Raw genomic sequence first — 22,506 nt, forward strand, 5'->3', positions numbered from 1 at the left:
AAAAAAACCTCAAAGATGTCAGCTCAGAAAACAGAAGCATATGAATAGAAGTAAAATAATCATGCTTTTAGTTTAACTCTGTACTCTCTGAGCACCAAGTGCTGGTGTGCACCTGCTGACATGCAGACTGTTTTCTTCCTCCTCAAGTTGGGGGGGGGGGCGGGAAGGATTCATATCGAATAAGATTCTGTCTGTGCTGCCACTTCCTCTGTGGAAAATAAAATTGAAGGACCCTCTACTAAATTCAGTAAATGGGAAAGCAGGAGGGGGGAAAAAAGTGGTAACCCCCCCCCCCCCCATGAGTTGGGCAGAAAGATTAAGTTAACTGAAAATTGTGTCTTCAGAGAAATGGAGATAGATTATCAAAACATTCAAGGACACTAAGGCTCAGACCGTAAGCCCCAATACTTCTGATATAAGATAGTTAATTGTCCAGCAACAGAAATGTGATTCAGAATAACTTTCTTTATGAAAGGATCTGTGACAAAAACTTTTGACCACTGTTTAGAAGAAAATGGATACTATGCAATATTACATAAAGACGTCTGGAAGGCCCTAAACTCCAGACCACCAGAAGCACAGATATTGCACAAATAAACTATCACCAAGCAAAAAGGAGTATTCCACATTACTTTTAAACAGATTGGTCTCAATTTGTATAGGATTATTGCATAATTTTAACATTCCTAATACAATTTTTACATTAAATACATGACTTCTTTTTTTTAGCTTACGCTGAAATTGCTTCACCTTGCGAAAGAGTCACTGTGATCTGTAGCTGTGATTTCTCTGGTTTGGGCATCATACATAGAATGCTTTGCATATACTTGGAAGACATGTGAAAGGGTCTACCTTATCATTTCCAACAACTTTCTTGGCAGCATTTTAGTTCTGTTTTAAAGTATTTCATACAGCACAACCACACCAATAGAGTGTGAATCCCGTGGCAAATATGTCACAGTGTATTAAAAGTCACACAGGACTTTTACAAAATTCGCACTAAATACAGAATTGTGAATAAGGCCCAGCCAAATTCTATTGAACTTCTCTAAGTAAGTCAGAATATGCGTGATATTTTATCACCTCGCCAGTGAGATTTAAAGGCACGTATTGTTATTTGGTGCAACGTTATTATTTAGATGATGACTGCTGTCACAGAATAAAGGTCAATATCGCTAGGCCTTATGCATATACAACAACAAAACACTCATCACCTTAAGAGCTACAATACCATTGATCCAGGATAAAATTGTATTTAGAACATATGTGCTTAAAAAACCTAAACCCCTCCCTCCCAAATCTTTGAATCGTCTGTATTGCTGTATACTACCAGCACCTGAAGAATCTGGAGCAGAATATATCTATTAGTTTGGTCATGTTTCTGAATAGAGAGATTCCACCATGATCACTAACAAATGTCATAGTGCCATTGCAGTACTGTCTCCTATACTGTCCTAAATGCAGTCTGTTTGGTCAGTTCCATGATGGTGTTAATGATATGTGGCTCTTCAGGTCATTACAGACCACTACCATAAGACCACTGACGAAGAACAGCTGTAACACTCAGAAGACTGCACTACAAAAGGCATTCAGTGTCAGGAATTCTCTCTGACGTGGACTTTTGAAGGAGGTCTCTGTCTAAAAAACAGTGTAAGGGGTAGGATTCCCACAAGCATATGTAGTACAATGAGCAAGATAGGTCATTTAAAAAATTGTGGAGGAGGAGGATAATCTTATTTGTTAGAGAACAGTTACACGTGCAAAATCTGTGTGTAACTGTAACTGAATAAGCAGACACAGGAGTTACTGCAGCAGGGCAGATCACCAGGAACAACACCCTGTCTGAAAGTGCCAGCACAAAGCAAGGGGATGAACACCTTCCAGTCTACTTATTCACTAACAGCTCACTCACATTCTCTAAATAGTCCAAAACTCATGCTCTCACTAATGTCTTCTGGCATTTTGTTATGTAGGCTAAATACGCATCATGTCAAAAAATATTTTCTTCTATCAATTTCAATTTAAATTCAACTGATTGTTCCCTTGTTTTTGTATAATGAGTATGTACTGTTTGCCCCGCAGTACATGAAGACAAAATTTTTATAATATTACTGTTTGATTCACTTTATTTTTAGGATAAAACATACAAAAGCATTAAAAAGTAATTGCCTAAAGCAAAACCCCCAAAATCTAGGCTCTTTATGGGTCAGGCAAAGGCAACTGTGGAGTTGAGGAAAGCTATTTTCAGATACCTGTTGTTTCAGTGCAGAATATAACAAAACTGACATTTGGAAGATGACAGAATAGAAAGTGACTTGAGGAGAGGTGGAAGAGGAAAGAAAAACTATCCCGAACATTTTTTGCATTTGTTTCTTTTACCCTTAGGTACCAGAAGACCCCCAAATAAATATTTAAGTATATCCCTGACTCTCTAAAAATTTCTTTCATGTAAGTAACAAGTCCACCAATGTGTTACATTTGACTCATCTGTTCTTACTGCAATTTGAGAAAACCCCTGGACACATTAGCGATTACCAGCACAGGGGACCACTTTTGGCTCAAAAGAACATCGTACTTTACTTGACTCTTTCAGCCAAGGCAATACCATTCTGTCTTCCGTAATCACAGGTTAAATACTTTATGAAATGAGCACACCAATTTTACATTGTGGAGCATAGGTTAATCTTCCTCCCCGCAAACCACCCCAAGCCTGCCAGTGTCTAACTCTATTGAAAATTATCTATTTGCCTCTAAGGTCTGTTGAATCTGTGGACATTATTATATCAATCAACACATTTGTAAGCAAGCCCAAGTAAATGGTTTTATCCATTCTGCTAAGGTCCTCTATCTGTTACCCTGGATTCACTCCAAGGCATGAAGTGGTAATATCTACACCTTAGATATGTAGAATTAGGGACACATCAATCATACTCTCCTAAGCCTCAAGAAGGAAAAAAAACTTCTATCAAATCCACTTCAAGTGAATGTAACTTGGGAGAAATGTAGGTTTTAGTGAATTTATGTTTTGGTGACATATTTACCTCTCAGGACCAATACTTAAGGAGACATGACTTCTCTGCTTGGAATTCAATAGTACTCCCTAATGACTTGGTTTTGATGTTTAATATAATGGTATTATTGAATTTCTGGGAATAAACCCTGTAATTATTCTGTTTTATAATGAATACAGCTGTGACGATTGCTCACCTGAACTAAAAAAACCCAACCAACAGATTTTGTCCAAAAATGGCCCTGATTCATAATGTACCTATCTGGAGACAGCAGCAACCAGTAATTCTGCTTTTCAGAAGTGCAATGGCACCTTCTACAACAGTTTTGCAGCACCATGAGGCCAACGTAAGCAAGTAAGACACAAGGATAGCTGCAACTTTACCTTTTTATTTTTCTGACGGTTCAAAGAGACATAGGAAAGTCAAACAGAATAGACTTCAGAAGTTTGGGAGCTCTCATTCTTTACCTCAAATAGTCATTACTGACACATGCAGAAATAGCATGTGCCTATCTCTGTGTGAAGACCTAGCATTTTATTTGCCATTTCCATACACAGAAGTCAATTAATCTTAAGAAAGTAACTTCAAGAGAGGATGGATATATCCAGCTGCAGCTATTTTAGTTTGCTCCAACCTCTCTCATGTAAGTTTTTGTATTTATCTCTCCCTGACTTTCCTTAATGCAAACCAGCTGAGTTTTTCCCTCCTGGGAATGGGTATCATGCTTTTTGTTTGTTTACAAAAACCCTATCAGATACATTAACTGTCAGAATCAGAAGAAAACCATTAACTGTGGAAAAATCGGTGGTCCGAGATCTCAATTAATCATTGCACTGCATCTACTGACTGGTGTGCTCGCTCTCTGCTGACAGACCCTATTCATGCTGGATTGAACTGGGTTCTCTGAGTGAGACCACGACCCTCACCTGCCACTTGACATTAGAGAGCTCTGCCTGGTTCACTAATGGATAGATCACATCAATAAATCTGATTCCTTGCACTGAGTTGAGGAAGCAGATGGAAAGAGAAGATTAATCTCTACCGACTGACATTATAGGGAAGATGTAAAAGATAACAGAAATTACTGGTTAGGTCTCATATGAACTCTGGTTCACTGATGCATGAGATCAGCTTTCCCAGTAGGCTCCAGAAGGAATTGGATTTTTGTTTCTCCGTGAGCACTTTATGCCTGTCTTCATCTTCTGCTAACATTCTTCTGAGATGAAACCTCGTAGCTGGTGGTGTTTGCCCTTAGCACAGGCTTATGACTGACTTCCACAGAACCATATGGCTGCATTTAACATAAACCCAAGCCAGCACAGAAACTACATTATGCTGCGAATTTGTCTCAGTTTATTTTCTGTGCGGAATTGCAATCAAAAAATTGCTTAGGAAGAGATAAAAGTGAATTTCCGCTTCCTCAGAGCCGATATTAATACTACCACAATCCCGGAAAAAGCTCCAAAATCACATCAGATCAAACGATGATCAAAGTTTGGGGGAAAGAAAAGAGAGTACAGCTATTATCCGTATGCAAAAACAGAGGAAACATCTGTGGGAACTGGAGATAAGCCTCTTCTAACAACTTATTCAAATATTTCAGAAAAACACTTTACATATGGTAACACTTGCTTGAATTTGGGTGGGTTTACACTGAGGACCCACTTTCTTTACAAACTGAAGACTGAAAGCCAAGAAAGAAAAAAAGTGCTGCAAGGGTTGCAATTGCCTTCCTTACTGCTTGTATGTTCTTTCACATCTGGCAGGTTACCACTCCACTGCTGGCTGCTGCTGGAGAAAGACTGGAGAAGTCAGGCACAGCAAGCTGCAGCTGAAGCTTCAAACAGCAATTCAGACATGACAATATCCCAATCTACTGTGAAAGCCACCAGGACGTGGTGACTTGAAGGACTGGCTACTGACAACAGCCCCAAAATTCCTCTCTTCAGGTGTGCAAGAGTAAATCTCTTCCTCTGCAATGCACCATCTCCTTGGTGGCATAAGAAAGAATATAAGGCTACAGCATGCAGAGGGCACCTGTAAACATCCTATTATTTCTTCCACCAAATTCAGATTCGGGCTGCTAGCTCTCTCCCACAGAAAAGGAGGAGTTCACTTCTGTGATATATAAACGCATATCTAGGATCAAAAGAACCAGTATAATCAGATGGCTCTGCTGAGCCTGCTCTTTCGTGCTCCTCTCTCCTATGCTGTTATTCTGTAAAGATGAGCAAGGGAAACAAACAACATCAAGCCACACTTGGCCGAAGTGAGCAGGAGAATCTGATGCAAAGGTTGGCTCACGGTGCTGAGTGGGCAAGCAAGAAACCTGCCACAATTTTACTCATACTCCTTGTTGCGGGATTGTCCCATTACCTACTTTCCAGAGGAGAGTGAAAATAGACTTATGTATTGCTGAAAAAATAACAAGTGGCTCCGTTCTCCTTACAGGCTTCTTCTGGATCTCTCAGAGGATTAGTACTTACACAGACTTCCATCTAGGTTACAGTAAGTGACTTGGCTCTTGATATTGTCGGTGATACTTCTAAAGTAGGCAGCAGTTGGAGTGAACCTGACATCCCCTTAGTGCACTTTCTGATAGTGACAGTGTTCATGCTATTCCAGTTTTCCTCTCTTCAAAGGAAGAGAGAGCAGAGGAAAGTGTCCGAATTTTGCAGTGAGGACTGAAAATTCTCATGTGAGCATAAGAACTTATATGACAATTCCTTATCTTGTTCTCTGCTCTTCTGGAATCATATCCCTACCAAGATAGAGAAAGAAAGAGAGAAAGTTGTCTCTGAGATGAGGTATTCTAATCTTGGCCAGTTCCTGTCTTGAACAAGTTAAGATTTCCAGGGAGAAAATCAAATCCTCCAATCTCTTTTACTACCCTTGCTGTCTTCATAAAGCTGAAAGAGAACAATTGCTCTAAATGTCTCAAAAGGCACATGGAGACAATTTCAAAAAGCAAATATGGTTTAAGAGAGACTCAGAGTTGCATTATTTATCCAAAGATTAATCCGGAAGTTGAAACAAAGGTTGAAATTTCATCTGCAGCTGAAAGACCTGACTGAGCTATTGGACATTTTAAAAGGAGATAAAACCAGAAGGAAGTTAAAGAAGTGAAGTATTATTCTGCCAGTGACTGATAGGATCTGTTTCTGCCTCAGGCTGGAAGCAGGCTGAAGTTCCCATCATAATGGATCTGTGAACCTTAGCTCACTTATTGATGTCCATAGCTGTGGTTCTCTTGCAATTCGGAGTCTGTGATAACCCATGATGAACTCTGTGCTGCCACTACTACACTACCAGCAGTCACTCAAACAGCCAGATTCATGTCACTACAGTGACAGCACTGTCATAACCTCTGAGTTACAGCCACGACCACTAACTTGGCAACTGTGCACATACATGTGACGCAACCCTCATTCCTGTTTTCCAGTCCTTACTGTTACTTGGTGAAAACTTGTATACTACACTTGTAAACTCTTTCATATGCAACATGCCAATATTTGTAGACTTGAGAGATGACCATTCAGGGATTCAACAAGGCAGAGGATTACACCTTGTGCCCACAAAAGGGTGACACTTTACCTTTAAGGGTACTCATTTCCACACATGCCTTTTTGTAGCTGGACTTCTCTTTGTTCAACCAACATTATCAGAGATGCTGGAACTATACAGTCATCCAGGTCTTTGCTTTGCCATGATGTTTGGTATTGTTTTCTCACCTGTTTGAATGTGACAGAAAGAATCTCCAGAATCCGTTAAAATTCCTTTCTTGTTCAACTTGAGCTCCCCTTACTGGGATGGCAGGCTCAACTGCAGCCATGCAACTGTAGAAAGAGGTTAGCTTTTAATTTTGTAAATTTTGTGTGCTTAACTTTATGGTGTTGATGACATCTTTTTACTGAAGTGGTTTTTTGTTTAACTTGCGATTTTTTTCAGTAAGTTTGAAGAAACTTCAGAGATTGCATTGAAAGTGTTCTTATGAGCACAGGCCATCACAGATACAAAATCTTTGGTTTGATTATTTCTGGCTTCTGTCACTAGTAGTGCATATGCCAGCAGCCAAAGCGTCTCATCATCCTGAGTCAGTCCTATAGGCGATGAGGTGCGTGCTATTCAAAAGGATTTCACAAGTAATTACAAGCAGTAAAGGACAAGGAATAATCTTGGTTTTCATCCTACCCCTCTAGCATTTTATCTAAGTCCTACCTTGCCTAACCAACCACTCTCAGTTACTCCTTCTGGACTACTCCATCTACCCATTTGCACACCCACTCCTAGCCCTCTTGTGCCCAGTCATTTCCAGTTTTCTCCCCCCTGCCACTCTACACTCCTGGCTTCTTCCACTCTTAAATTTAATTCACTATGTCCTTATAACAACCTGTCCTCTTTTAAAGTCAGCCCTCCTGAACTTGTTCCCCAACAGATGACAAAAATCCCCAGCCAACCTCCTTGCAAAGAATTCTTACTTAACTACAACAGGAAGTTTTCAAACTCAGTCCTGAAAAAGTATGAAATTTTCAGAAAATGAGGAGATTCTATGGAAACAGAAAATGCTAGGAAGCTTTATCTATAAGAAATATAAATACAGTCATTTGCTGATAGTGAATCTTACTTTTTTTTCAGATTTTGACTTTTATGTAACTTGGGGAGAGGACTATCAGGTTAGGTAAAAGAAAAACAGACTTTTTACTTCAAACTAAGCTGATTTGTCAACATGTACACTAACATATGTTTACATATTAGAAAAAAGAATAGTGGTACCAAGTAAAGCCAACAATAGATACCATTAAAATACTGTGAGATTTCCAGCTGCCTTATGATAATTAATGCACTGTGCACAAATCTCTCAAAGCTATAAATGACTATTTTTAGGTCTAGGCCTATGAATCATTACAATTTCTATGCAAAATGTCTATTTCTATTATCATTATTAACACCAAAATTGTCAAATTCATTAGATTGATATTCTCTCCATAAGCCATACAAACTAAGAACTAGTATATCATAATGTAACGCACACATGACATGAAAACAAAGAAACAAATATATAATGATTCTAGCTGTGACACAGTATGTTAGTGAGGTTGATAAACTGAATCTGCATGCTGATAGCATGTTGTAGTCTCAAATCTATTATGCTTTGGAACTGATGTGTTATTATCTCTGGACCACTTTCACACCAGGAGATGATCCCTGCTAGCATAATTTAAAAAATGAAGGGATTACAAACAAGATAAATTTCATTGTATTGTTACCTGAATTAGTGTCAACTAACAGGAATTTCATATAACATAGCCCGTTTGCCAAAATACTTGCATTTGGTGGTCTCATTACAAACATATAAAGCATAAACCAGGCATGATTCTATTAACACTACTTCAGCAATTATGCATTTCAATCGGTATTGAATGGTAATTGGTCTATAAGGAACAGTAGTAACATTTGGTTTTGTTCTTTTTTAATACAGTATGCTTACATTTTTAATTTAAAGAAAGTATATTAGGGTCTTCTGGTAAATATCTGCAGGATCTTTGAGTTTGCTGATAATGATTAACTAATTGAATTTAAAATACCATTCTCCTCCTGCTGTTGATTTTAATTTGTGGCTAAGTGAAAGTTTAAGAGTTTTTGGAACACGAAGCAGATCAATGTACAGTGTCAATATATTTTACAGATTAATTAGTTATTAATGGGCAGATGCAGATCTCCTAATTTAATCAAATAGCACCTTATGCCTTTTATAACATTAGGAGTTACTATTAGCAAAACAGAGTTTGGACACAAAGCTCTGATTTTTACCATAGTATAACACAAAAAGAAAAGGCAAATTTATGATTAATAATTCTTTACTAGAATTTAGCACACTGTGCTGATTAACAGGCTGGAACTCATTAGAAGTGGTACTGCTACGTCAGGGTTTTTTTTGTGTGGATCAGAAACCAAGTATACTAATTTGGCATAAGAATGCCAAAACATAGTTCAAATATAAGACAGACATTAATGACAAAGTTAAGTAGATATGGAACAGTTCTATAATATAAATTTTATTTAAACAAATTGAAATATTCATTTATACAGAAGTCTCTATTTCCAGTTGTGTATTTATCAGCAGTTTCAATTTCAAACTAGCTGGTAAAAATATTACAGATTAGATATATAATTCTTTTTAACTTCTTTGATTGGTCATTCCTTATGCTATATTAATATGTCATAATATTTCTAAAACAAACATTTGCTAAGTAGTAAACATATTACAAACTAAGGATCAGATCTGGCAAATGTGTAATCATGCAAATAGTTTGCAACAGCTTGCAGAATCAGGCCATAGAGAATTAATACAACCTCAACTGCACTCTTACTTTCTTAAGTGAAAGCAACCAAGATTTGGCAGTCAAAGTTTACCATTTTGTATTTACCATGAGTCAGTATGACAAATTATTTAAAGTATAATTTTAAAAAAATCAGATATAAAGATGAGGAAGTCTGTCCCAGATGTTTTTGACTAGTGTAATAAAACTTTTTTAAAATCACATTTTGTCTTCTGTGTCAACAGTCAGCATCATGCAAACACTTAGAGTCACATACCCATAACTGCTATCGTGATATGTTGGAGAAAACACATCCATCTCTATAAGGTTGTCATGACCATTTGCAAGGACTGCTTGATTTCCTAATTCTCTATACACAAAGATACAAAAAGATGAAATTAGAGTGGCAATTTCAAATTAAAGAATGGAATGATCCCACAAAAAGAATATACTAATTCTGTTCATAACTTTCTTTTTCCACAGATGTGCAAAACTGCAACTGCATTTTGAATGTGCAATTTATTTGCCTTCCATGCTGTCCTTTGAACTACATGCTGGATTGTAACATGAAGACGTGGTGTTACAAGGCTACCATTAGGTGGTCACTACCCTTTGGTGATCCCTTATTTATGTGCAAGTCCTTGAATAAAATACCTGGCTGCTCTCTGTGGCGAGACAGGCTTAAGGACTGAACAGTGCATAGTGGGGGATGTTGTTTACTTGATGAGGCTGGACCACAGATGAAGGAATAAAAGTGAACTGAGACTATTAAAAGACAGTCCCTCGCTGGCTCTCTTGCACAGCCAGTCAGCCAGAAAATATGCAGAGGGCTGGCTACCAGAGTGAGTGGAGATCTCCTGTTCTGCAAATTGACAGTTCACAGCAGCAGGGGAGGGAAAGGAAGGACCACAGACTCTGGCTCTCTCAGGGAATGCCACTATTATTTTGTTTAGAACTGCATATTTCTTTTGTCCTATGTAAAACAGGAAAAGATTACTTTTGGAAAAAAAATTGGGGTCCATGCTTGTTTCAATGGCTGCATGTCTTTGAAGAGGTGAATGATAAACTCAAGGAATACTGTGCAAATACTACTGAATTCTGGACTATCGGTGTTTGCCTAAGAGACAGGGGAAAAAATACACAGCGTGGTCAGATTCCAAGTATTCATAGTGACAGCAAGGGATTTTTGAGCAGGAATGATGCCAGAGAGACCAAGCAAAAATCTCAAGTAAGACACTGCTGACACCAAGGGAAGCTTATAAGCATATGTGCCCTGTGTGCTAGGATTCAAACACAGATGCTTGGGGAGCACCTGACTTCGTAAGAATGTCAAAAGAAAACAGAACTTTGTTATTCAACTTTAGTCTCTGAAAACAATACTGGTTGTTTGACTTAATGAACGTGTCTGACGTGTGTATATACTGACCCCATAATTACGGTATGCCCATCCTTAAAAATGCATTCATGCTCTCAGCAATCTAAGTAAAGTAGAGTCCTGTTTCCTCAACTTGCAGACCAGCAGTGTGGCATGCCCACAATGATACATGGGGTCTTTGGAAGAGCAGGCCATGAACTCTGTCCCCAGTTTCTACCTTTATTTTGTACCATGCTTTCTCAATATAAGTAATATGTCTAATCAAGTCCACGTGTGAAAACCTGAAGGACTTACAGCAAGGAACAATTTTGAATTTGATTAAACCAGGCACTGTTTTAGTAGGTGGAATGTGTAAAATAGCTGCTTTGAGCAGACTTTAACCTACAGCAACACTGTGCTTTTGCAGACAATCAATCAGCCTCTACACAAATTGATTTAAGACTTCCCTGGAAACTATCAACACCCTTTCCACACCTTAATCAATACTGAAGGTGCTAGCTTCATTGGCAATCCACCCCAATAAAGACATATGGGTACGTTCATCACACTTCAGGAGTTTCTACAATCTTGACATTCTAAAATGAAGTTTGGATCAAGCGTGCAGAATGCTTTTGAAGTAACACATTCTAGGAATTGTTTTGTCTGTACCACTTCTGAGGTATTCTAGTACTTTAATTAAATCCTTCAAAATGCTGAAGTATTTTCCAGCCATCAAGTATTTCTTCAACCAGTTCCCTCTTTCTTCTCGGTAAAATTAGTAGATAAGTAACCGAACAAGGTAATGTTCCTATCCACTCTATTTTTAAGTATAAGTTAGGGGTAAGAGAAGACTAAGCAGTATCAGTATAGGCTATGAAAAACATGTTAGTTTCTTGGTTAGTTTCTATTAAAAATTCAGAGTCCATCATACAAAATATAGCCATCTTTCAAAAAACCCGAGGTATTTTATACAGAAAATCAAGAAAGAAAAAGCAAAGCTCTTCTTTGATTCACTGACACATTAGCACAGATTCTGAATAAAGTTATATAGTATTCTCAGAGATTTATTCCTTGACTGGACTATGTAAATTTCCCCTTGCTGACAAATTTATCTCAGACATTCAATGCTTAAAATTAATGAAATACTGCCTGAGAAACACACTAAGAGATGCTACCAGCTTACTTTGATCAACAAATTTACAAATTCTAACACAACTTTTCCTCTGCACATCCCTAACATACCTAACTGATTGTGCATTCAAAAAATTCTGCACACTCAAATATTTAACAGAGAAAGCATTTAAAGAACTGATTTACTAAGTATTTTTAATTATAAGTAGTTTAGATCCTACTAGAACATAAAGCCATGAGAATGCAACTAATGATCCTGGTGCTCATTACCAAAACTGGTAGGTGAATAAAAACTTAAAGACCAATGATAATAAAAACCCCTACTAATATTTAACTACTTAATCATAATTTATAATATTCAGATACCTCACATGTAGTCTTGCATTTGCCTGATTTTGGCTGTCCAACCAGTAATTCAAAGAACAAAATGGAAAGTTATCCAATATAGTCCTGCTTTTTTAGTTCTTCAAAAGTTAGTAGTGTTCTATGGTGCTGGCTTTTCCAGCAGATCTATGGCTTCTACAGCTGAACCTAACCCCCAGCAGGTTGGGGAAGAGTCAAAGAGTAAAGATCATTAAATGTCCAATGAAAAGGTTCTGCATTCTGCAGGAAATCTGCAGAAAATCTTTTCTTACTGTCTTGCTTTTTTTTTTTAAACGCAGATTTTATGGAGCCCCAGTAGAGTGAAGACAATTTCTACCACTGCTCAGTAACCTCATTGTCATTTAAAGATGGCATCAAAGATGAAAGAAGCCCTCATGTAATCCAAGTTACAGTTTTAGGCCCTCATAAAATTTTAAGCAAAGAGTCTTTCTATGTTTAAAAAAACATAAATTGGAATTTCTGTTGGACATCACCTCACAGTTCATCCATTTAACCAGTAACAGCAATGCTTTACACAAAAGTATTAACTCTACACAAAGCCAAATTGCAGAGTATTCTATTAAATATACAACTGAAACCAGTATTACGAAATATATATTTCGAAGGCACTTCCATTACTACTGCAAAATGATAGGGACTAAAATCTCCCTCAGGCTTTGCAAATCTCTCTCTCTCACCTACATGTACATACACAAAAACAGCCTATTCACTATCCAGCTTTATATGACAGCAAGTTGTATGTCATTTTTATGCCACCCATCACCAATATGAGCCTATAGAGATAGAAAGATAGCTATGTATATATGCTGACATTCACATTCTGTACCTCTAAATGGCCATCACCTAAGTCAGATTTAAAAAAAAGGCGGGAGGGAAGCTGACTATGAGCACAAGCTAAAATAATGCCAGTGAGGAAATAAATAGGCTGAGAAAAGGACAAAGGAAGAGACCTATCATGATGTTGTTAATATAGTTGAAACTGAGCTTAAGAATCACACTCAGTAGGGAACCTTAACCAAAAAGGGAAAAATCAATGACAAATAAGATGGCTTCTTCACCTCCAGAGTTCCAACCAAGTGAGACTATTACAGAAACTACAGTAGGGCTCTCTGTCAGTTTTTATGTGAAATTTTCACATTTCAGCTCATTCACAAGTGTTCAAAACTTGAACACTCGAATACCCTTAGCTTTTCATCAGGAACATTTAAAAGATGAAAAGACTCTACTTGGCAAAAAATATTTACTCCAAGTTGGAAATGGTATTCTCATTCAACTCCTATGTCTTTTTCTTTATAAACACAATAAAAACATATACGGCAATAGTAGCAACCATCAAAGACCTTACCCATCTACTGAAGATTAACCAGTGTCTGGAAAACATCAAACATCTTATTCCCACTACAAACTTACTTGTTCTGTAAGAAAAATCTTTCTTAATGTACTAATTTGTCTCAGTATGATGATGAAACCCCTTCAGTGGAATCCTGTTCCATAGTGTCTATGTCAAATAAGCAATACAGGAGGGTCCAAGAAAACTAAGGAAAGGAATAGCCATTCCCAACAGCCCAGCAGAAGAGTTGCCTTGCCTGAAACATCTATGGGGACAAAACTACCTAATAGAGAATCTTAAGGTCATGTATGTTTTACATTAGTCAAAATCAGCTGGACTATCTTTACTTCGTTACAAAACATAATTTAAAAGTATTCAAAGAATGAACCGAAGGGATTTCACAAACATTTTCAAGAATTAGTGTCAGCTTCAATATAGTTATAAATGCTCAGTTTGATGACTAAATTGGAGTATTATGGCTTTCCTTAATAAAAAATTAGTGCTGAGTGAGTGTAACATGAGTATTAATTAATCACTGTAGATAAATTCAGATCTGTGCCAATAAGTCCTATACAATTTTTTTATAGATCATTCTGCATTATACATCATTCTGCATCTCAAGAAGCTAGTGTCACCCTTTATATTAGGTGCTTCTTTCCTAGAGCCAGTTATCAATTCTAGAAGACAAAAAAGAATGAGGACAAATTTATCATTATACCAGAACTGAGTTCCTTTGTCTCACCAAATCCTAGGCAACTTTAATATAGCCTCACATGGGTATTTCTTTAAAGAGACCATGTACAAGACTTAAAAAGTATTACTGAAAGTTCCTCGACATTCTATCTGTATGGCAGTATGTATTTGACACACAACATATCTGGCACGCAAGGCAAGAAATTTCTTCCAACAGTCAAAAGTCACAGATTATGAACAGGAAGGAAAATGCTTGTCTGGAAAAATTAATATACTCTCTGAGTCCAATTACTTTGCAGTAGGCATTGCAAGGGAAAAGAGTGTCATTGTGTATTTTAGAGACAGAATAGATTTTTTTTAGTACTGAAAAGTTTTCGGGTTTGTTTCCTGAATGAGGGGAAGTATTAGCTGCTGCTCATCTTTCATCAAGCTAAATGTTTTCTTTAGAAGTGCCACAGTCTGTAGTAGTGCCTAAGTAATTACCTGCTTTCCAGTGGCGCATTACTGCCAAGGACCCAGCTGTCCTGCAGCTGGACTGACTCAGGTGTGGTTTGCAGCTCGGCGGGCAAAGCAGCCGGCGGGGCCGGACTCTGATTCCTCCTATTTGTCAGTGAGTTTCTGTTAAGTGAGGTGATGGATGGGTGATGCTGTGCTGAATGTTGCTTGTGAGAAGGTGGCAAAGGCTGCAGGGTCGACTGGCCTTGGTTATTTGGAGGTTGCTCTAAGAAGAAAGAAAATTAAAGTTCGTTATACACCATATTAGCATTTGCTACAACCAAAACAGAATGAGAAATTCAACATAATCCTATCATCTAATATATTTGCATACTATTCTATTAGCAGACATTCAGTGACATTCTCTAAGAGCAAGTTTACCCTTGATACACAAAGTTCTAATTAATATACAACAGATGGTAAAATTGCTTTTGGTTTTAATTTGTTTCAGGTTTTTTTTTTTTAATCTGGTTTTATTAACACCTACAGAAAATAGCATCTGACAGATCCCCTAATGTGCCTTTAGATTTCAGCTTTTTTTAACAAACCAACCCTGAAATTAAATGGGTAATTTCAGCAGAACACAAAGGTTTTCGAAATGCATATAATCCCTATAATTATTTAATGGAGTTTTTTAAGCTTTATTTAACTGCAATAAATTATTACAAGCTAGTTGCTAAACAGCAGTAGACTAGTTTAGTGCATTTCAAATAAGGCAGATCTGCACTATGATCTGCTAATAGATGCTAAGTATTCTTTAGCAGAAGGTCACTCTGTGAAGCAGATGTTGCTTCATGGATATTTAACAGACTGAATCACATCTGATTACAACGTCAGAAGACTCATATACTTAATGACCGTCACATCCATTAGAACACACACAGAACAGATTTTCCAATTTCACACTATGCAATATAACTACAGTTTGGAGTAAGTCACAGGTGATCAGAGAGTCGGCCATCAAAACAAAAGGAAATATTTTCTGACTTAACCAAAGCATACCACAGCCATAAAGCTTAAAACCAAAACCTCAAAACAGCAAACCTCACAATCAAATACCTCCATCAATGCTAGGTTTTAACAATCTGTTCTGTATAATCAGTAGTAAATAAGTCATAAATAGAAGACAAACCTTGCCATACAACACAATGAACACAAAACTTAAAAAACCTCAAAATACTTCATTTATCATGATTTAGTGATGACACTTAAAAATGTAACTCAAATTGCAATCTATTTCCTAAACTAATGTAGTAGAACATACTTATTAATATAAATACAAGTCTTAGGCAGAGCAGAAGATACAGGGCCTGCACTTTGCTCACAGTGTAAATGCTTTCACTTTGTTTTTAAATTAGTTGTTTGATCTTCATAAGCAATTTTCTGTTTGGAACCGGTTATAACTGCAAATTGTTGCAATCCCAATAGTAAAACCTCAGTACAGAGAACACAGGAAAAGTATTTCTGTTGAAACAGATGTTTTTAATAACTTACAGGTGACTACTATAAAAATAACTTAGCAGTGAGTAATTTCTCATGTCATGAACATAAGAAAATTTGAGAATCTTAAGGAATAGATGTAAAACAGAAAATCCAGCCTTCAGAATAATTTCCTTTCCAAGAACCCCATTCTCCTTTCCAGTTAACTTTTGTGGTCAGTACAACTGTTGTCACAAACTACAGCAATGCTGAATCTGTCATTAAAATAATGACAGCATTTACATTGCCAATAAGGTTTTCAACACCAAATCTCTAATACAATGTATCCAGGAAGGATACAACTGCTCAGCTTTGTCTTTACCAACACCGACACAAAGGGTGTCATTGCATATGATTACAATCACTGTCAAGGGCTTCAAGCCACATTTCAACAAGCCAGCTACAGGAAAGTTAACAGACTAACACTAGCAAAGACTTTTTTCCCATGTCTACTTAAAATTTTATCTGATTTAGATTACAAGCTATTTATCGGCTGGTGCAGACTTAACCGTGGCCCTGTATTTTATAATATATAGGTGTATGCATACATATAAATATATATCCACACATGTGTCTGTGTAAATAGTTATACATATACATGTGTAAATATATATGTATATATGATTAAACAACGGAAAAAATTTACAAATGAAATAATTTTCATTAATTTATTTTTAATCAGATAACTTACTTAATCAAAATTGTCTTAAGGACCTGACTTTTTGTCTTTGTTATTCCCTTTTTTGACTCTCCTACCTGCCTAGCCTTGTTGAACAGTGTTGCCATGATCAGTGCAACACCATCCTCCTCTGCAGCTCCTACTGGCTGAGACGTTATTCTGACATCCCTCTTCTTCATTAATTTCTCTTCTCATTTAAAATCTCAGCTGAAAATCAATCTTTTAATCTATCATTTTTAGTACTGAAGATGTTGCACCATCCTCTGCTGAAGACAAAAGCAGAGGATAAAACAATGTTTTTCTCTTGCACAAAGGAGGGTCTGCATAAGGGGACTATGCCAGGCCTGCAGCGTTGTTTCAGGTAGACGTCAAACCTTCCCACACACTCTACCAGCAAGAAGAGGCATAGTAAAGGCTCTGTAAAGGATATTTATGCACTCCCCAAATAAATGCATACATCTAGTAAGTACACCAGTAACATGCTGGAGGAGTGAAACTGTATTCCTCAGCCATAGGCCAGCTACTCAGGCCACTGTTTGGGATTTAGATTATTCCCCCAGAAATTTACTATGAACCTACAAAGCTCTTCTGCTATATAACGTATAAATATTACTGACACCGAACCTAGAGAGTAACATATAAAATAAATTAAGAGTTGCGGGATGAGCTTGTAACCGTGAGGCGCAGGCTAGAAGGGAGCTAGAAGAGCAGAGCAAGTACAACTTTGCAAAGAGCACACATCCTGGAAACCCACTGTCTCTCTCCATAGGATGCTCCCGAGTGACATTTTCTAGTGTCTGAGGGTGGCTTCACTTGGCAGAGAATCTACAGCGCCCACAGAATCACAAATGCCTGAAAAATCTAGAATGATTTATTCCTCTTCTAATTGTGCAAGAGCTACAGGTAGAATTGAGCCTAACAAGATTAGATTTTCCATAAATCAATAGAGCTAAAATCTATATTCCTCTAAATTTCCTCAGTCTTATATTGTCGTTCGGAATGAGAGATCACTGAGGACTGCTCTTTCGATGTCTTCTTCAACCTGCCAGATTTCCTGAATCCACAGTTCTTGCAACTGCCATGCAATTTCTAACAGAAACTTCAATCTTGCACCACTGATTTGTGAGGAAGATACAGTCATCACAACAGTTGTGTTTTGAATGCTGTTCTTAAGCTGGAGCCAGATTCCCTTTTTTCACTCCTCTTTAAAGGAGTTAATAGCTGAAGAACAGCTTTCAGTATTACTGTGACTTTCACACAAAGCTATCAGTCTTGCATAGTAACTAAGCATCGCGACATCCCTGTGACAGTATGAAAACATTCACATTACACATGCAGGGAAACTGAGGCATATATGTTAAGGGATTCACACAGGTCTCCTAGGAAATCAGCATCACAACCAGAAAAGTACTGGTTTTTTACTTTTCATAATTAAGGAATTGATAAAGACAGTGTGAGTTTTGTGACATGGACACATACTTCATGATCTCTGCAACACTGGAGACTACTCCTGGTGAAAATACTCCTGCATGTGCCACAATGGCTAGTATTGAGACCCTTAACTCCTCCTTCCTCTCTATCAATCACCTTGTTGGAAAAAGGGAATCCTAGAGGGAAACAGTTCTTACCTTGGTTAGTGAAAAGATAAGCAGTCCTGGGACTTGGCCAGGCCCCTCACAACAAACCACTTACTAGAACCTTCCTTCTTACAGACTATCAGGAAGAAGAAAGAGCATTCAAATCTGATAAAGTATAATTGTGTTGAAACACTTAAAAGCTATTGCAGAAGGCTACAGTTGCTTTGCTTTAAATTGGATTTTAAATGCTATCCTGATTGATTTAATCAAAATGCAAACGTCTGGTTTACACCAAAAATAAGCAGGTATGGGTACAGGTAGGCTTATGTCTAAAAATGGGAAGTTTTAATTAGAACTTTCTTGTTCGGTCTAGACATTAATGACTGTAGAGCAATCCCATTCATCTTAAAGAGGAGATTTCTGCAGCAAGAAGCAAACGTAAATTGGCCCAGCAACCAGCCTGTGCATTCAAGTTGTTCAGGTAGAGCAAAAAAAGCCCCACATTTTTCAGGCATTTGCTGCATAAGTCAGCATCAGATAATTATGCATGCGAACATATGTAAAGAACTTGGAAAAGTCACAAGAAATCAGGTAGAAAGCTGTCTTACTACAGTTACATGAATTTTTCAAAACACATTTAAATTGTTATTTACTCTAGGGAACCACAGTGAAGCAAAGCAGCCATTTCAATTGTAGAGGTAAATTATATGCACTCTGTAGCCTTTCACAAACCCTTTTTCTCTTTTCTTTTTCAAAATGTAATTTACATTTAATTAATATTATCATTTAATTGTTACAGAATTTGAACAGCGTAAGAAAGAACACAGGAAAATGCATGTGTGACAGTAAAAAGTAAGGAAAGAGAGATATTTACAATAACTACTGCCATTTGGGAGAAAGGGGTTAATACAGAAGGAGAAAAGCAGACCAAGTATCCATGAAAAAAGGTAATTTGCTGCACATTTTGTGTGATAGCCTTTCTATAACAGACAGAAAACTGAGACCTGCCAGCTAGCTACTCATCTAGGGAAAAGAGGTGATTTCCATTTGATAAGGATTTGGCTTTTTAATAGTGTATAATTAACATTAACTTTGAGTTTCCATGACAAACACAAAAGCGAAGACTTCCATTGTGATATAAACATTTCAAATGTGAACATAAGGTAATTCAGTATCTATGTCTCTGAGAGTCTTAACTCCTTCTAGTGAGGTTGCTCCTTTTTTCCTCTCGCTTTAGAAGTGTCTCTGCCATGGTAAGGGAAATACCCACAATACATACCAGAAGTAAGCAGCTGGAGCAGACTGAATGTTTTAGTAAACTGCTAACAAGATAACCTTTCGTTTCCAGGTCACTGGTCCCTCCTCTGCTAGCCCTTGATTGCTAGCAGTCAAAAGTAATTTCCATAAGAACTGGTTTGATTTCCTCAATAAAACACTTCCATGGACTTGAAATTTTACCTAATTAATGGACGTATCTCTGAAAGTACTGTAAGCAGAAGTGGGATTTACCTTGGAAATCCCTGCAAATTGAAGAAAGTAGGTATTATTGGCTTAATTATTCCTAGAGCTCCCAAAGAAGCTTTTTTTTTTAGGTCCCTGCTTATGAGGGGGTAATAGGCTACCTGTACTGCTATGGCCAGGACTTCAGTGATTCTGCAGGCAAGTAAAACCATTCACTCCAGAAGTGTCTGGTCTGGGAACATCTTTCATGAGAAGCTGTATTTAATTAATGAAAACAAAAAGAAGGTTATGGGTTTAGAGAAAAATTGTGTATTTAAGTGTTCATTTGTAATTAGGCAGATCTGTCTTTTGAATGAACCACTGCTTCAGTGTACTTTTTCTGCCAAGGTGTACGAGAGTCAAAGTTTCCTTTCTGATCATTTACTACAAGCTATAGTGGCAATCCAAGATAACTTGCTGTATGTGCTCATTTTGTAGTTAATCCGAAGTATTTGTTTAATCTTATCCATGTCCAAATTGGCTCTGCCCTGCCAACTGCTTGAAGGATTCAAACCACACACTCAACCCCAGGAATGAGGTGACACAGTGCCTACCACCACAGGAGAGCCCTCCCACTCTGATTTGTTGTCAGCCTGCACTGTCCTTTTCTGCTTGCTTTACAATTAATGGACATACAGATGGGAACAGAATTAACCCGCAGCCACTGCTGCTGACTTCCTCTTGAAGCACTTTGTGCTTCTGTGCTAGTTACGTGCTGACAAGAATGTGGAGAAGTGACAAGGACACTTTGATCAAGACATGCATCTTGTGTATGTGTGTGTGTATACTATTATAATATAAAATGGGAAAAAGTCATACAAGTAGCTTGATCAAAGTGGGCCAATGTTTGTCTCCCCATCGCTACACTGCCTGTAAGGTCTGACAACCTGTCAAGCTACCCAGGAGTGAGAAACTACCAGTGAATTTAACTGCAGGATATGCTCTGAAAGATTGCATTGCTTTGCTTATGCATCCCAAGTTTGGAAGAAATGATAAAGAAAACCTGAATTTTGTTATTCACACTACATATTTTTCTTTAAATCTCAACATTATTTTACTTTTTAAAGAGAAATAAAGAGTTCTGCCGTGAAAGGGAAGACAGACTTATTTGATTGTGGAGAAACTCAAAATGATCTCATGGTGCACACATTGTCAGTGTATGTCTAAGATCTGCCAGATGACAAGAGTAGAGAAGTAGCTGGAGCTCCCTGGAGGGCAGTAGGATAGTCCCTAACACATAACATTGGTATTTTAAACCACAAAGCACATGTTGATAATTTCCTATACTGTAAAAGGAAGCTGTTCCTTACCAGTTAAATATATGCTGGAAAACAAAGAAATGAATCATGCATGAAAAATGCAATATTTAAGAACTGAAGAAAAAATATTTTTACCAATATCTTTCAGTTTTGTCTTTCAGATGTGCTACCTACAGGAGTGTTACTTCAGGTTAAAGGTACACCTGTAACTTTGTCTTTCCATTTCACATCCATTCAGCAAAGTATTTCCCCTCAACCACTCCATACTGGTAATACCTGTGCGTGCTCAGCTCTGTTTTATAATTCAGCTCTCCATAATGTTTTAGAAATCTTACTGCAGCAAACAGAAACCATCAGTTACTAACAATCTTTTCACAAAAACTTTGTAAAGTATATGAAACTGAACTTTAAAACTTACTCGAAAGGCAGAATTTTTTGTCCCTGTTTTTTTTTTTTTGGAATAAACAAGCTAAAAAGCTATATACCCTATATGATATGTGACCCTGTGAAGATTGATAAAATAACTTTCTATTTTATGGCATTTACTTTGAAAATCTGATTAAGATAGATGTCTCTAGTTCGTAATTCTTCAATGTCATGTTGTCATAGTTCCCATCAGCAAGATGCTTTAAAGGCTTTCGATTAATATTGCATGCCAGAACTGAAATTACATCCTTTGTCGTTTAGTTCTTAATGGTGCAAGTGATATCTATCAAGTAGTGTTTTATGAAGCATGTGTGATTTTTATTACAGGCTGTTTTCACAAATCTTCTTCAGGTTTCATAAAGACTGTTCATGGTTCACAACAAATATGCCCTGCATTTAAAAACATGCCAATTCTCAAATGCAAAATAAAGTTTGGATTTTTCAGTGAGATTTAACAATAAAACAAAAACTCGTCCTTAATTTAAATCTGTATATAATCATCTTAATTAGCAATGCAAAAATTTTACTGTAAGCCCCTCAACTCTGCGTGAGAACTATATAGTAAAAAAACCTCCAAACAACAACAACAAATTGTAATCATGTATTAGTTGCACAAGTAACAGGCTAAGTTTGCCAAATCTTCTAAGTGCCTTAATTTGTAAAATGGATGTGACACATACAAAAATCAGAAGAGGCAACATTCCCCCATAACCTAAGTACAACTGAGATTTTCATTTGCAGCATCTATCTTTGTAAAACAAGATGCATATAGTTAAAACTTCTTCAATTTACTGGAAACCAGATAGGGGCAGTTGAGAAGGAATCTTAGGGTTGGTTGTTTTTGGTCAACCTGCTGTTTAAACAAAAA

At 37.2% G+C, this 22,506-nt stretch overlaps 1 protein-coding gene across 4 annotated transcripts in view; it reads right to left on the minus strand.

Annotated features, from left to right (window-relative positions):
- TENM3 (teneurin transmembrane protein 3) overlaps positions 1–22,506 on the minus strand; it is a 340,888-nt gene that overhangs the window by 123,211 nt on the left and 195,171 nt on the right. For all 4 annotated transcript variants that reach the window (XM_075028086.1, XM_075028116.1, XM_075028096.1 and 1 more), the window contains 2 exons: positions 14,707–14,944; positions 9,609–9,701 (listed from right to left, as the gene is read on the minus strand). In XM_075028086.1, the coding sequence (XP_074884187.1) occupies positions 9,609–9,701; positions 14,707–14,944 (331 nt within the window). The remainder of the gene's footprint in view (positions 1–9,608; positions 9,702–14,706; positions 14,945–22,506) is intronic.

The sequence above is a fragment of the Buteo buteo genome, chromosome 1 (assembly GCF_964188355.1).
Source record: "Buteo buteo chromosome 1, bButBut1.hap1.1, whole genome shotgun sequence".
NCBI classification, from domain to species: Eukaryota; Metazoa; Chordata; class Aves; order Accipitriformes; family Accipitridae; genus Buteo; species Buteo buteo.